This window comes from Haliotis asinina, chromosome 4 (genome assembly GCF_037392515.1).
Source record: "Haliotis asinina isolate JCU_RB_2024 chromosome 4, JCU_Hal_asi_v2, whole genome shotgun sequence".
Lineage (NCBI taxonomy): Eukaryota > Metazoa > Mollusca > Gastropoda > Lepetellida > Haliotidae > Haliotis > Haliotis asinina.
Window position 1 is genome coordinate 54039885 of NC_090283.1, and position 13799 is coordinate 54053683.

General features: G+C 40.9%; 1 protein-coding gene across 2 annotated transcripts; it reads left to right on the plus strand.

The window, feature by feature from the left end:
• The first annotated feature begins 1080 nt into the window (after nt 1-1080).
• LOC137281674 (neutral cholesterol ester hydrolase 1-like) lies at nt 1081-13464 on the plus strand. Of its 2 annotated transcripts, XM_067813070.1 has the most exons (6): nt 1081-1160; nt 3736-3893; nt 4974-5084; nt 7945-8126; nt 9811-9932; nt 10916-13464. In XM_067813070.1, exons 2-6 carry the CDS (start codon nt 3738-3740, stop codon nt 11566-11568), a joined length of 1224 nt encoding a protein of 407 aa, XP_067669171.1. In that variant the 5' UTR covers nt 1081-1160; nt 3736-3737; the 3' UTR covers nt 11569-13464. The 2 variants fall into 2 exon arrangements, with proteins under 2 accessions (XP_067669171.1, XP_067669172.1); XM_067813071.1 differs by lacking the exon at nt 1081-1160 and having other exon boundaries at nt 3695-3893.
• The last annotated feature ends 335 nt before the right edge of the window (nt 13465-13799 follow it).

Sequence of the window (13799 nt, forward strand, 5' to 3'; positions counted from 1 at the left end):
CCAGTGATCCTACTTTAGCTCATTTATGTTAATCTTTTGTCTAAATTATCAACATTTCCCGCTTATGGCGCCAATGGTATCCTTATAATTACTCTAGTATCCTTTACACAGGTACACAACCGCTTTTCAAGCAGATGGGTAATAAAGGTACCAAATCAAAAGCTGTGATTATATTGAAATTGTGCTTATTGTAATTAGACATGTACGGCTTCTGAGATACGTTTGGAAGTTGTTGTTTTGAACAACGAGGAGAGTTCTATGAATATCCAAGAGTTGCTTCTCTATTATTACCACGAGCCACGTTTCGGTGTTAGTTGTCTGATAACGGCGTTGATAGCTACACCGAAACGTGGCTAATAGTAATAATGGTAAGACAATTTTTCGCATCCATAGAAATCTCCTCGATGTTCAAACAAAACCTGCCTGAAGGGTTTTTCCTGCCGCGTGAAACTGCACATGCCTGGTAATAGACAGCAGCAAAATGTAGTTTTGCGTCAACTCAATAATATATTTCCAGTTGGCTAAACAGTCATACTGGGTACTTAGACGCTAATTTGCTAAAGAGAGGCGCTACAGAGAGCAAACAGAAAACCCGATCACAGAGCAGAATGATTTTATGAAACTGACACTACTCGTGCAAGTTAAGCACTATGTTGTTAGTGTGAATTTTTAGTCATTCGTAAAAGTATGTTTTTAAAAAAATGATTTTCTTTTATTGTCTTACAGATTCATTTTCACTTTTTTTTCAGTAGCATATTACTTTTAATATGGACAAAGGCAGATAAATGAATAATTCAGCCATTTCAGATGTTATCGATATTAAAGCTTGTGATGTTTCAGTCTTAAAGGCCACATGTGCAGACTTACATTTAAAAAAAAACACCAAAATGAACGAGGAATTGTGTTTCTTCTTTGAGTGGCATTTAGAAGCTGGTATGATGAAGAGGAACGCTTTTTCATTGATAGGCAACTTCTTAACTGCAACGTTTTGGTATTTATGATAACACCGTTATCAATTAAGCCTGTGATGTACAATCGAGTTGTTTGCAATGATTTCTCCCACGGGGTCAAAGGTAAGAGGTCACGACAAAGAATCCTGTTTCGCCAACAAGAAAAGGAGGTATATATTTCTCGGGAGCGCTGGTTTCACGGATGAAAGGGTAAGATTGTACAACCCGCCATACGCCCATGTTGTAATATGACCTTCAACATACACGACGCATGACTGCCTTTTCCCTTTTGAATACTATGTCAGTCAAGCATGGGTTTTCAAAAAAGTGATGCTTTGATGAATCAAGGAGATGCGGCTGATGGTTTTTATTTGTTAGAGGAATTCAGTATGTTTTGGTCGTCAAATAACCTTGATGATATAAATTTGTTTATAAACCATCACCACTAATGGCGTTCCAGAATGCGATTACAGGTAAACAAAGAACACAAGCGTTACGACATGTCAATAATTTATGCGACAGACGAGGTTACCCAGAACATTTGGTTACTAGGCGAATGTGCATGTAGATCTATACATTATAGGCATTGCTGTACCTATGGCGGCATTTGGGGAAATCATCCCACAGACTTGTTTAATGTGTATTGCGGTTTTATTGTACACATCAGGATTCAGTGTGCACGATCTGTCTGCCGGCCTGCACGTCTTTCAACACTACTCGATAATGCGACATGCAGTTTTAACCTGATCAATAGATTGAGGGTCTTAACCGTCCCGCCTATTCATTGGTTATCCTGGCTCCCTGAGATATCACACGTGTCGCTTATGAAGCTGATGATATGCGTGTTGTTAAGATACGGAAAATGTCCGGCGTAGAGATATTTTGATTCCTTTGGATCTTGTGTATGATTCGTTCTTTAAGAATTGAAAACGGCAGGGGCATGCGTGTAGAGCCTCAGTGCCCTGTCCTGATCCCACACCCATTCGTTATAACGCGGATGGCTTTCGCCTTTACCATTCAGTTTTGCGTGGGGTTCATACCGTCCTGCCCCTATCTCGTGGTATGTTGAGGGTTACTTTTTGGCTGGTCAGCCGTCGTACTTTGTATCCTCTTTTGTGTGGAGAGTGTAGATTTAAATTCGATTCCACTGACATTTCATCTACGTAAAACAATTGGAGCATTTTCACTATCTAGCTCAGTTCGACTTCATCATCATCATCATCATCATCCTCATCATCATCATCATCATGATCTTCATCATCATCATCATCATGATCTTCATCATCATCATCATCATCATCATCACCCATGCTTGTCACAAAAGACTTCCGACGAGATCGGGTGGTCAGGTTCCCAGGCTCAGTTCATGGTTGTATCTCAATTGCGTAGATCGATGCTCATGATGTAAATCACTGGACTGTCTGGCCCAGAATCGATTATTTACAGACCGCCGTATATACAGACATTCATTATCACCATCCTCGTCGTTGTTTTTGAATTCATATAAACAACCACGGAGCCCGATTGTGAGCACTCAGCAATTTTACTAATGATTAAAATAACTAGTATTTTCGTGATGTTTAATGGTATCGGTGTACGTAATTATGTATATCTGGAACATTACCCTAAAAAATTATGTATTTTGTATTTTGAACAATAGAGTGATGCAGCTACTGCAACAACATATACTACTACAGTAACAACTACCGCTGCTACCGCTACGACTGGGGCGATAGGGTAGCCTAGTGGTTAAAGCGTTCAGCTCGTCACGTCGAAGACCCACATGGGTACAATGTGTGAAGCCCAGTTCTCCTGCCCCCCGCAGTGATATTGCTGGAGTATTGCTAAAAGCGGCGTAAATCCACACACACTCACTTCTTTGCAGACATTATTGTACCGGGAGATATATCCGTTATTGACACTATAGGCGTGTAAGCATATTTGTACTTAGTCACCACTAGGACTGACAAAGTACTTCATGGAACAATAGCAGCCCCCAAATGTGAGAACGTCCCTCAACATAACACACTGTAGCTGAATCTATAATTGACAGAAATACTCCACGTGGCTTCCCGAGTTTAACATCCGCCGTGATATTGCCGGACAGTTGCTAAAAGTGGCGTTGAGACTCACGCACTACCACTACAGCTACTATGGTAGGGTATTGCAGAGAATTTTCACATTGCCAAGCGAAAATATATATTGCGATATGTATTTCAATGTAATGCATTATTTGTTTTAGAAAAAAAATACTACTACTACTACTACTACTACTACTACTACTACTACTACTACTACTACTACTACTACTACTACTGACCCGTGAAGGTCCCGGGGTAGGATAGGCCTTCAGCACCCCATGCTTGCCATAAAAGGCGACTGTGCTTGTCGTAAGAGGCGACTAACAGGATCGGGTGGTCAGGCTCGCTGACTTGGTTGACATATGTCACCGGTTCCCATTTGCGCAGATCGATGCTCATGTTGTTGATCACTGGATTGTCTGGTCCAGACTCGATTATTTACAGACCACCGCCATACAGCTGGAATATTGCTGAGTGCGGCGTAAAACTAAACTCACTCACTCACCCACCCACCCACCCACCTACCTACTCACTACTACTACTACTACTACTACTACTACTACTACTACTACTACTATGCAGTACTGCTTAATTTTATCCATTTTCACTGCTACAGTTACAACCAAATCACAATGGAAACTTTCCCAGCAAACAATGCCAACACATAATCATCAGCCCCTAGTTTGAGTGTACCCGTTTTTCAGCCATGGTGCGTTGGGGTGGCTCTACCTGGTTCCTGGTGGGCGTGGCAGGGCTGCTGGCGGGTCTGAGCTACATCCTCTATACCCCCGTCCCAGATGGCGTCTCCCAGCCGTGGAAGCTTCAGATATTCATGGCGTCAGTCAAACTGGCAGGAGTCGTGGTAAGTGTGACGTAAATTTGACTGGTAGGAAAATATTATTCTGTAAAAGCAAACTTTATAATTGGGTTACATTTTCCAAACGCTATTAGTACACACTGTTTTCTAGAATAATTGAATAGATCGTAGAGATGGTTAGATCGTTGGTTCTAGTTTTATGTGCCTTACTCTGAGATGTTAGACTAACAGCTGGTCTCTGAAATGAACATATTTTACTGAAAAAACGTTTATAGTGAAAAAAAGTATGACTGAGACTTTCTTCATGGAAATCTAGACTTGCCACATTTTCTAGACTTGCGTGGCCTTTCCTACGCATATGTACTTCAGGGTCTGTACGACATACTACTGAGATGTCTGCATGGGTTCGAATCCTGGATGGGACTCAACTGTCAAAACTACCATTACGCTTTACTAAAAAACGTAATCCAAATTTTCACACATTGTTACATTTAATCACTTATTAGGAATTAGATATCGAAAGGCATCCTGCAGTGAAGCTGCAAAAATGATTGGTCAGTTACAAAAAACAATTCTGAAGACGTCACATCAAAGGCAATACCGATATATACTGACAGCAAAGGAAACGCAACTCAGTTCTGTTGCTTTTTAAACTTACGTTTCGTTTGTTAATCACTATACATAGAATTGAATTCCTTCTCAATCGTTGACAGTCAACTGGTTTGTAAAAGCCACATGCAGCTGTGACTGTCTTTCAACGATTGTCGCAAAGGTTCCTCTAAATGTTGCTTACAGAATTCCGATCACGTGCCAGTTTTACCCATTTGTCTACAAAAAATGATACCGTGACTATGCTTGTCGTAAGAGGCGACTAACGGGATTGGGTGGTCAGGCTCGCTGACTTGGGTGACACATGTCATCGGTTCTCATTTGCGCAGATCGATGCTCATACTGATGATCACTGGAATGTCTGGTCCAGACTCGATTATTTACAGACCGCGACCATATAGCTGGAACATTGCTGAGTGCGGCATAAGACTCACTCACTCTACAAAAGCATCATAAAAATTGTATGTCATAAATGGTGTACGGATTAAAAAAGTTCAACACTAATTTTCTCTTCAGAGCGAGATCGGGCACCTGCTGGGATGCGGAAGCAGAAACAACATGACCCGGATGATCTTTGAGAAGCTGGTCGGAACGGGGGTGGTTTCCAAGTCGGACCCTGAGCTTTATGTGAGTAGACGCGTCCTGAAGTTTTCCGGATGAAATTACAAGGAATATATTTATAATGTAAATGCTGTTTGGTTTTACAAGGGACAACAGATTGAATCTGTCTCTTTTTAAAGATACCTGAGTATTGCTTTCACACCCAAGCTATGTTTATCATCCCAGGCTAACAAAGCAATATTATCATTATTCAGTTCTCAGAGAAAAAATGGTAACATAGACGCCTGTGATTTATTTAGGATTTGTGACTCAATGATTGCACCTATACTCTGCTATATAGCAGAAATTTGGGGCACTGAATGTTGTAAATTTATTGAGGCTGTACATTTGTAGTTTTGTAAACTAGAGTAAACAAATCTACGTTTAATGGGATGGTGTTAGGCGAGTGTTTATCTCCTGCGTGTTATTACATACTGGTGTCGTATCATACACCCACCTGAAAATAGGTTGCCTCGTCATGTTGAGATCTTTAGATGAAACTGGTCACATCACATGGGTTTCTAAGGTGAAACAAATATTACTCTTGTATGGCTTTGGTTATGCCTGGTTTTATCAAGAACTCGGAAATGTTGTTATGTTCATTTCTCTCTTTAAACAAAGATTAAAGGATAATCTAAAACACTCATGGTGGTACTCATCAATACAGGATTCTCCGAAATGTTTTTATTATATTATCACTATAAGACTTTGTTAAATGTTGAAAATATTTGTGTTCTGACAATCCAGTGTATCTAAGGGTGACCCAGTCAAGATTTAGATGTAGTAACTTTAAGATAGCAGTAGACACAACTGGTACATATGGATATATTGAACCAAGAGATAGACTCTGTATGTACAGTTCATCAAAAGTGTTGGACTATATTGAAAATGAATGGCATGTCATGTTTATGTATAGTCGTTATAAGATTTAAAAGCCAAATAAATTGCTAAATATATACAGTGTTCCCAGAAATTATTGAGAAAATCTTTGGTTTTTTTCTAATGATGCTAAGATTGGAAAAAGGGCTTTCACTATGCACTAAGCATACTAAATAAGGGAGACAACTCTTGAAGGCTTAGAAGGCAGCTCATTACGTCAAGAGTTATCTCCCTTGTCTGAGCAAACGGCTTCCTGTGTTGACATGGCAGAATTTACAGCAAGAGAGAAAAGAAAGCTCATTCTAGATGATTTTGAAAGGGGTGAGGCTGATGCTAAAGTGTTAGCTTGTAGACATGGTATTCCTCTGTCTACAGTATACAGAACTTTGAAGAATATTCAAACAGGAACCGGGATAGAGCACAAAGCAGGGGCAGGTCGGCCTAGGAAATTCAGTTTTGTGGATCGCCGAAGACTTGGGCAGATTGTGAGTGGGGGCAAATTGAAAAGTGTTGAGAACATCAGAAATGAAATGATTAGCAGAGGAAGTCCTCAGGTATGCAATGAAGCAGTTAAGCAGGAATTACAGAGACTTAATTGGGTGAAAAAACGTGGAATTCCCTCGCCGTTGATGAAAGATGCACAAAAGGAAAAACGTTTAAACTGGTGTCGGGCTCATGAAAATCAAGATTGGGATAATGTTTTCTTTTCGGATGAAAGTTCTGTTTGGCTTTTCCCTAATTGTGTGAAAATTTGGACCAAAGATACTGTCAAACCTATCTACCAGCGACCAAAACATAGCCCGAAGTTTCACATGTGGGGTGGCATATCGGCTCGCGGAGTGACGCCATTGTGTGTTTTCACGGGAAACTTGACAAAAGAAAGATACGTTGACATTCTAAATGGTCACCTTATTCCGACAGCACAAACATTGTATGAAGATGATTGGATTTTCCAGCATGGTAATGACCCAAAACACACTGCACGCTACACAAAACAGTGGTTGTCGGGCGAAAATGTTCAAGTTTTAGACTGGCCCAGTTACAGCCCAGACCTAAACCCAATTGAGAATGTGTGGGGAGTCATGAAGGACAGAATAAACCAAAAGGGACTGAGAAATATTGAAGATATGAAGGCCGAGGTGGTCCAATATTGGGATACCCTGTCACACGATTACCTACAAACTTTGATGGGTAGTGTGCCTAGGCGTATTCAGGCATGCATTGCTGAGCGAGGAGGTCTAACAAAGTACTAAAACAAGACTGAGACTGTAAAAGGATGATGTTTTAACATGTTTATGTAAGTAAACGCCAGAAGTTAATAAACGTAATGAGTTACATGACGCAACATGATTCTCAATAATTTCTGGGAATACTATACAAGAACCCTATACTGTACACACTATGGTAAATCTGCTCCAAAATGAACATTATGATATTATGTATAACATCGGTTTTTTGTACCACGTCAACAATATTATTATAAAATGTAGGAACAAATAAGCGCAATATATGCATCCTAAAACATGCGCACGTGAAAGGTGTAAACAAAGAATATAAAAAGAAAAAGGTCGTATGCTTTCTTCCGAAAAATCTGGTATCATTTGTGTTATCCATTTTATATCCATCGATAATAATATCAATGAATCACAACGATCACATTTTAATTATGACTATGAAATTATTTGCACCACCTACTTTGGTTCTAAGTCTGTCGGGGGCGGTGGGGTAGCCTAGTGGTTAAAGCGTTCGCTCGTCACGCCGAAGACCCGGGTTCGATTCCCCACATGGGTACAATGTGTGAGGCCCATTTTCTGGTGTCCCCCGCCGTGATATTGCTGGAATATTGCTAAAAGCGACATAAAACCAAACTCACTCACTCACTCTAAGTCTGTACTTAAAAGCAACTTCCAGTGACCTAAATACGAGTAGTTGAACATCTGTATAGTTTACAGTGTATCGACTATCGTGAGGACCTGCTAAGCTGTAAACCTTTTACCTTCCTTACTAGGTGACCGATGAACTATTTGACGGGGTATCCGTGCGAATATACTACCCCCGGGCAGCCAAGAAGCCCCTCCCATGCCTCGTCTACTACCACGGCGGGGGCTTCGTCTGGATGAGCGTCAACTCGTACGACGGCGTGGCAGCAGTGTATGCTAAGGGTGCCAAGGTGGCGGTTGTGTCGGTGGAGTAAGTTGTTCGGGTCTAATATTTGTTTGGTTTTTAACCTTCACTCAGCAGACCTGCGCAGGTCCGGAGTAGAATAGGCCTTCAGAAACCCACGCTTGCCATAAAACGCGATTATGCGTGTTGCAAGAGGCGACTAGCGGGATCGGATGGTCAGGCTCGCTGATTTTGTTGATATGTCATGGATTAATTTGTGCAGATCGATGTTCATGCTATTGATCACTGGATTGTCTAATCCAGACTCGATTACTTGCAGACCTTGGTCATACAGATGGAACCTTGCTGATATTAAGCAATAAACTAAAAAACCATGAACTAAATGCCAAATCCAGACTCGATTATTTACAGATCGCCGCCATAGAGCTGGAATATTCCGGAGTGCGGAGTAAAACTAAACTCACTCACTCACTCACTCACTCACTCACTCACTCACTGAGCAATATCTCAGCTGTATGAATAATCGAGGTCGAACTAGGGACAGCAGCAAAAACTGTCGCTTCAAATACGCTTAAGATCATAACAGTTCATGGGATGCGGTGGACAAGCTGGCTAAGGCACCAGGCTAGTGATCCAGCGAGGTTGAGGTGTCGGGATCGATCCCACCTGTAACCGGGTGTGAAAACCTTGGAGTCATCTTCGTATGCAGACTCTTTCAGTGCTGTCATAACTCCAAGTGTATAGTACACAACCCTGTGCACTCAAAAGAACCTAGGAATCCGTTGGTATATGACCAGATGGTGACCATACGAATACATGCAAACGTCTAGTTGCGGGTACAGCAACGTGCAGTAAACAAGGACAAAGTTCTGTGATTATGTGTCCCAGTCCACCCAATTGAGAATTGGGTACCTCGTTAGGATGAGATAGCCACAATAATCTCGGTGCTGCTACTGTCAGCAAGAGATGTTTACTCCCCAGGGATTTGAGATTGATAATACGATGTGACGCTGAGACGGACATCCAATGATCGAGGGAAAACAAATACCAGCGCGATATGGGCTATATAAAAATAAATATTCTATAAGAAAATAAATAATAAAATAAGTTTTTTGTGTTTATTGCTTAATCTCAGCAACGTTCCGGCGGTTTGTAAATAATCGAGTCTGGATCAGACTATCCAGTGATCAACAGCATGAGCATCGAATTAATTAATGACATGTGTCAGCAAGCCTGACAACCCGATCCTGTCGCCAGAACGTAATCTTGTGCGATAAACCTTTGGTTTTCTGGTTGTTCATGCATGGCCTTCGTACCTACTATCGTATATAAAGTAGAGTTGGGAAAGCGTTCGCCAATCTCACCAAAGTCCTGTGTTCTATTCCCCACATGGGTACGATGTGTGAAGCCGATATCTGGTCTCCTCTAATTGTGATTTCGGGAATATTGCTAAATGCGGCCTAAACTTACACACTCACTCACTCAATCTCACAATACAAAGTAAACTAACATTCATGACCTAAACATCGGTCTAAACACACTTAGTAGTTAACTCACTCACTCATTCACTCACTCACTCACTCACCCACCCGCACAACTAGGGCTACATCACATGAAACATCGATTTCAACATATTTTTTGTGGTGAACCTTTACGTAACTCAATATCATATGGTACATGTCGACCTGTTTGCAACACACTACCTTTATGTGACTTAGTTGCATGTATTCAAATCATCTGTTGACTCCAGATACCGCCTGGCCCCTGAATACCCATACCCAATACCGTTTGAAGACTGTAGGAAGGCCACCATGTTCCTTCTGAAGAATGCTGATGACTTTGATATTGACCCCACGAGGATCGCAATTGGAGGTACAGGCATATGTTTTATGCTGTTACATTTGTTAACGATTGGTTATGGGCCTCTTTCCTGTGGCCGCTTTTGTATAATGAAGCTTTTGACAAAACGGTATGAAACTGAATAGACTCAAGTCTTTAATACACAGCTGAAAGAGCCAGAGAGAGAAAAGCTCGTTTATGTCTTTTATTTTACATGTTTACAACACGTATGCCCCTCTTTGGATGTCCCCAGTGATAATCAGCTGTTTTTAAAGTAAATATATAGAACAATATAATTGTGCCTTGTGACTTGTCCATGTCTGTTCACCATGCACTGCAGTTAACAATTTTGTAATGTGAAATTGTCACCACAACCGTTTATCCCCGGCGACTGCAGTAAAATTACAGTTATAAAGAACTGACGTTTCATTGGTCCCTGACACTTGTTGGTGTTACACGAAATGAATGTAACAAAATATGGTTCTGTTCAACATTAATCAGTGGTATATAACAGTGTATGGTGTGGATTTATTACTTACACCTCAACGGTCCTGGACTACATCTTGCCATCTTGTCCTATATCAAGTGAATGGCAGAATGTGATCACAAGCAACACACGCGAACATAATATATAATATATACATGTATATTACTTACAAGAGGTCAGTGCGATGGAATTAAAGAATGAGAGTCTTGATCTCTGTACATCTCATTCTTTAATCTCTCTGGTCTCCTGTACGAACTATATATGTTGCTTGTGGTCATATTCTATCATTCATCTGATGAAGGGGCATGGAGTAACACAGAAAAGTCGAGTTGTAATTCAAAAGGAAGTTGTAAATCCATACCCTATGTCGTTTGTTACCTCCCAACTTCTAAATGCCTATGAAGCATCTGATTATTCAGTGGTACTGCTGAGCTTGGTTTGACTGGAGTTTACACTATACTGTACACTTGACATGTGGACCTTAGACCTGAATGAACAATAATCGGCGTGTATTCTTCCGTTTCACAAGGGGATAGTTCTGGTGGTAATATCGCTGCTGCTTTGGCCGTCAAGTTCAGGGACGACCAGGTGCTTCCTCGAATCAGGAGACAGATTCTCATATATCCCATCTTGCAGTTCTGCGACGCTCGACTTCCGGTTCACGTTGAGCAACGAGAATTTAGCCCTTACTACGCCCAACAAATGGCGTTTATATTTGGCATGTATGTCAACTTGACCATCGATCAGTTGTCGCTAATGGCAACCGGGAATTTTTCAACTAGATCTTTAAGAGAAAGGTGCAAGAGATGTGTAGATTACAAATTATTACCACACCACATGGTACCACGTGATTACAAAAGACATGACCTCATAGCACCAGCAGACAATCCATATGCTCAAGATATTGAAAAGCTGGTGTCGGACCCCAAAATAGCTCCCCTCATGACGGAGGATTTATCAGAACTTCCACCGGCATTCATCCTAACAGTGAAGGTGGATGGTTTGCGGGATGAAGGGATAATTTATGCAAAGAGACTAGAGCAGGCAGGTGTGCGAGTTAAATGGATGCATTTACCTGACACCTTTCATGGAGTGCTCAATTTCTATCGAGGAATATTTGGTTTTGATGCTGCTCAGCGAGGCCAACGGTACATCATAGAATATTTGTCTAAAAATATTTGATGCATTTAATCGAGATTTAATGCCAGTGGACCAACTAGTTTCAACTTTTACTTCGATATGATGCCTGAAGGCGTGGCAGTCTGAGAACACCTTAGGTGATAACGTCAGGTGAACATTGTAATCAGCCATACAGCTTAGAGAACTGTAAATTACTATAGGGATGACAACTTCTTTATTGTATCTTAAGGACGTTCTCATCTATAAGTATCTTACCACTCTTCCTACTCACAATCTTCTGTAGATCGATGCAAATGATGTTGATCACTAGATTGTCTGATCGTGACACGATTATTTATATATATGATGTAGATGTTGATGTTGATGTTGAATGGATGGGCTGAGTGATTCCTTGTGTGTATATATACAGTCATTGTCTTCCCACAGTGGTTACTTGTCATATCTTCCTACGTAAGCTCTGTTCTAATATGACCCTTTCATGGTGCGAGTGTTCAAGACTCGTGACTGGAGGCAATCAGATTTAGAAGTGCAATCAGCGACCTTGTTTCAAAAGTGATCGTTCGCAAGATCTCGGTAATTTCCGGATGAATCGTGAAAACTAGAACCTCTTCCCGAGCGCGATACTCAAATGTTTCTTCTAGACAGAACTCAGTCATGCCATATTTGTTTCTCCACATTGCTTGCATTTGTCAAGTTGAATCTAGGCCGATGTAACACGTCTTCTGATTGGACATAAAAAAGGGCAATAAATCTGATGCCATATTTTGCCGCTAGGGGATTTTATGAGAACCGCGAAATATGGCCGTATTAGAACAGAGGTTCGTAGGAAGATATCACAAGTAACCTCTGTGGGAGGAGAATGATATACAGTGTGATGATGACACGATCCTTCTCCATGTGTTTGTCTCAGTATCAGTATGGCTAAAACTCTCTGAGATTAGATTGACATTGTCAAAAAGTACTGTCGGGTGTTTTTACAATTTGTGTATTTTATATGCGAAAGTGTGAAATATGTGTTATACTAACGACATTCTCAATGTTAGGGAGATAGCAAACGTTAAAAAAGGGACTTTACTTAGGAACGCTTCTTGGACTCGTGTGCCATAGAACCTCACTCACTCACTGTAGACTAGATTCTAAAATGCCGCCTTGCTAGATAGTGCTGAACGTGGTGTTAAAAACCACCCTCTGACGTATGCAATAACCCAGAGGTCAAAGGTAACCAATCGTAACGACATTCCCAGCTGCCAAGGGTTCCAGGTGTACCATAAATGCAGTGTATATCACCCTTACCAGGTTTGGGGCATATGGTTAGCTTTGTTGCTCATGGACCAACCTGAAGTAATATTTACTCACTCACTGGGGCGGTGTGGTAGCCGAGTGGTTAAAGTGTTCAACTTGTCACGGATAAGGGTTCTATTTCGTTAGCCCATCACGCGGAAGACTTTGCAACGATTCTCCGCATTGATACAATGTATCAGGCCAATTTCTGGTGTCCCCGTAGGAATACTGCTTACCACGAGGGGAATCGAACCCGGTTTTTCGGCGTGACAAACGAACGATTCGACCACAAGGCTACCCACCCACCCACGTTTACAAGCTGTTATAGAGGCCAGGAAAACTTCGTCCTACCCATCAATGAATATTGTACATTATGACTTGGTGTAACTACTTATTAAACTACTTGTGACACACATATCATTATTTATACGTAGATACTTATGCACCATGTTGTTTGTTGTTATACTTTACATGTATGTTACATATACACTCTTTAATATTTCCTAATTTTGTACGCATATTTAAATTATTGCACATTTTACCGTGTTGTAGTGACTGGTGAACGTGACAGACTGCAATAATTCCAGTCCAGTTCGTTTTATACATACATACTGATGCGGTCTGTGTAAGAATGAATGATAAACAATATCATCTATGCACACTTGTTTGTCTTTTATATTGCGTGCTGCTGGATTATATTCGTGGGAGCCTCAGCAGGCCTTTGTTGTCGTGATCAGAGGGCTAAGATATATACTGAACAACAAAAGAAACGCAACTGCCTTTTTTTCGCGTATTAAAGAGATTTCATTTTTGGGAAAATTGCGTTTATTTGCTGTTCAGTATACGATTACCCCAGTGCTGATACTTTTCATGAGAGACACAGAACGTAAATACGAGAATCCAAGTGTCTCATGAAGGATGTTTTGTGAAGGATGAAAAAAGTGTCCTGGTTTTTTTTGTCATACACGAAAGGAACATTCACTATTGCGCTA

Excerpts from the sequence above, each read along its gene's own strand:
- LOC137281674 (XM_067813070.1), top strand. The coding sequence starts at position 3,738 with ATGGTGCGTTGGGGTGGCTCTACCTGGTTCCTGGTGGGCGTGGCAGGG. Across the intron at positions 5,085-7,944 it reads AGTCGGACCCTGAGCTTTAT|GTGACCGATGAACTATTTGA; the intron begins GTGAGTAGACGC and ends CTTCCTTACTAG. Across the intron at positions 8,127-9,810 it reads GTGGCGGTTGTGTCGGTGGA|ATACCGCCTGGCCCCTGAAT; the intron begins GTAAGTTGTTCG and ends TGTTGACTCCAG.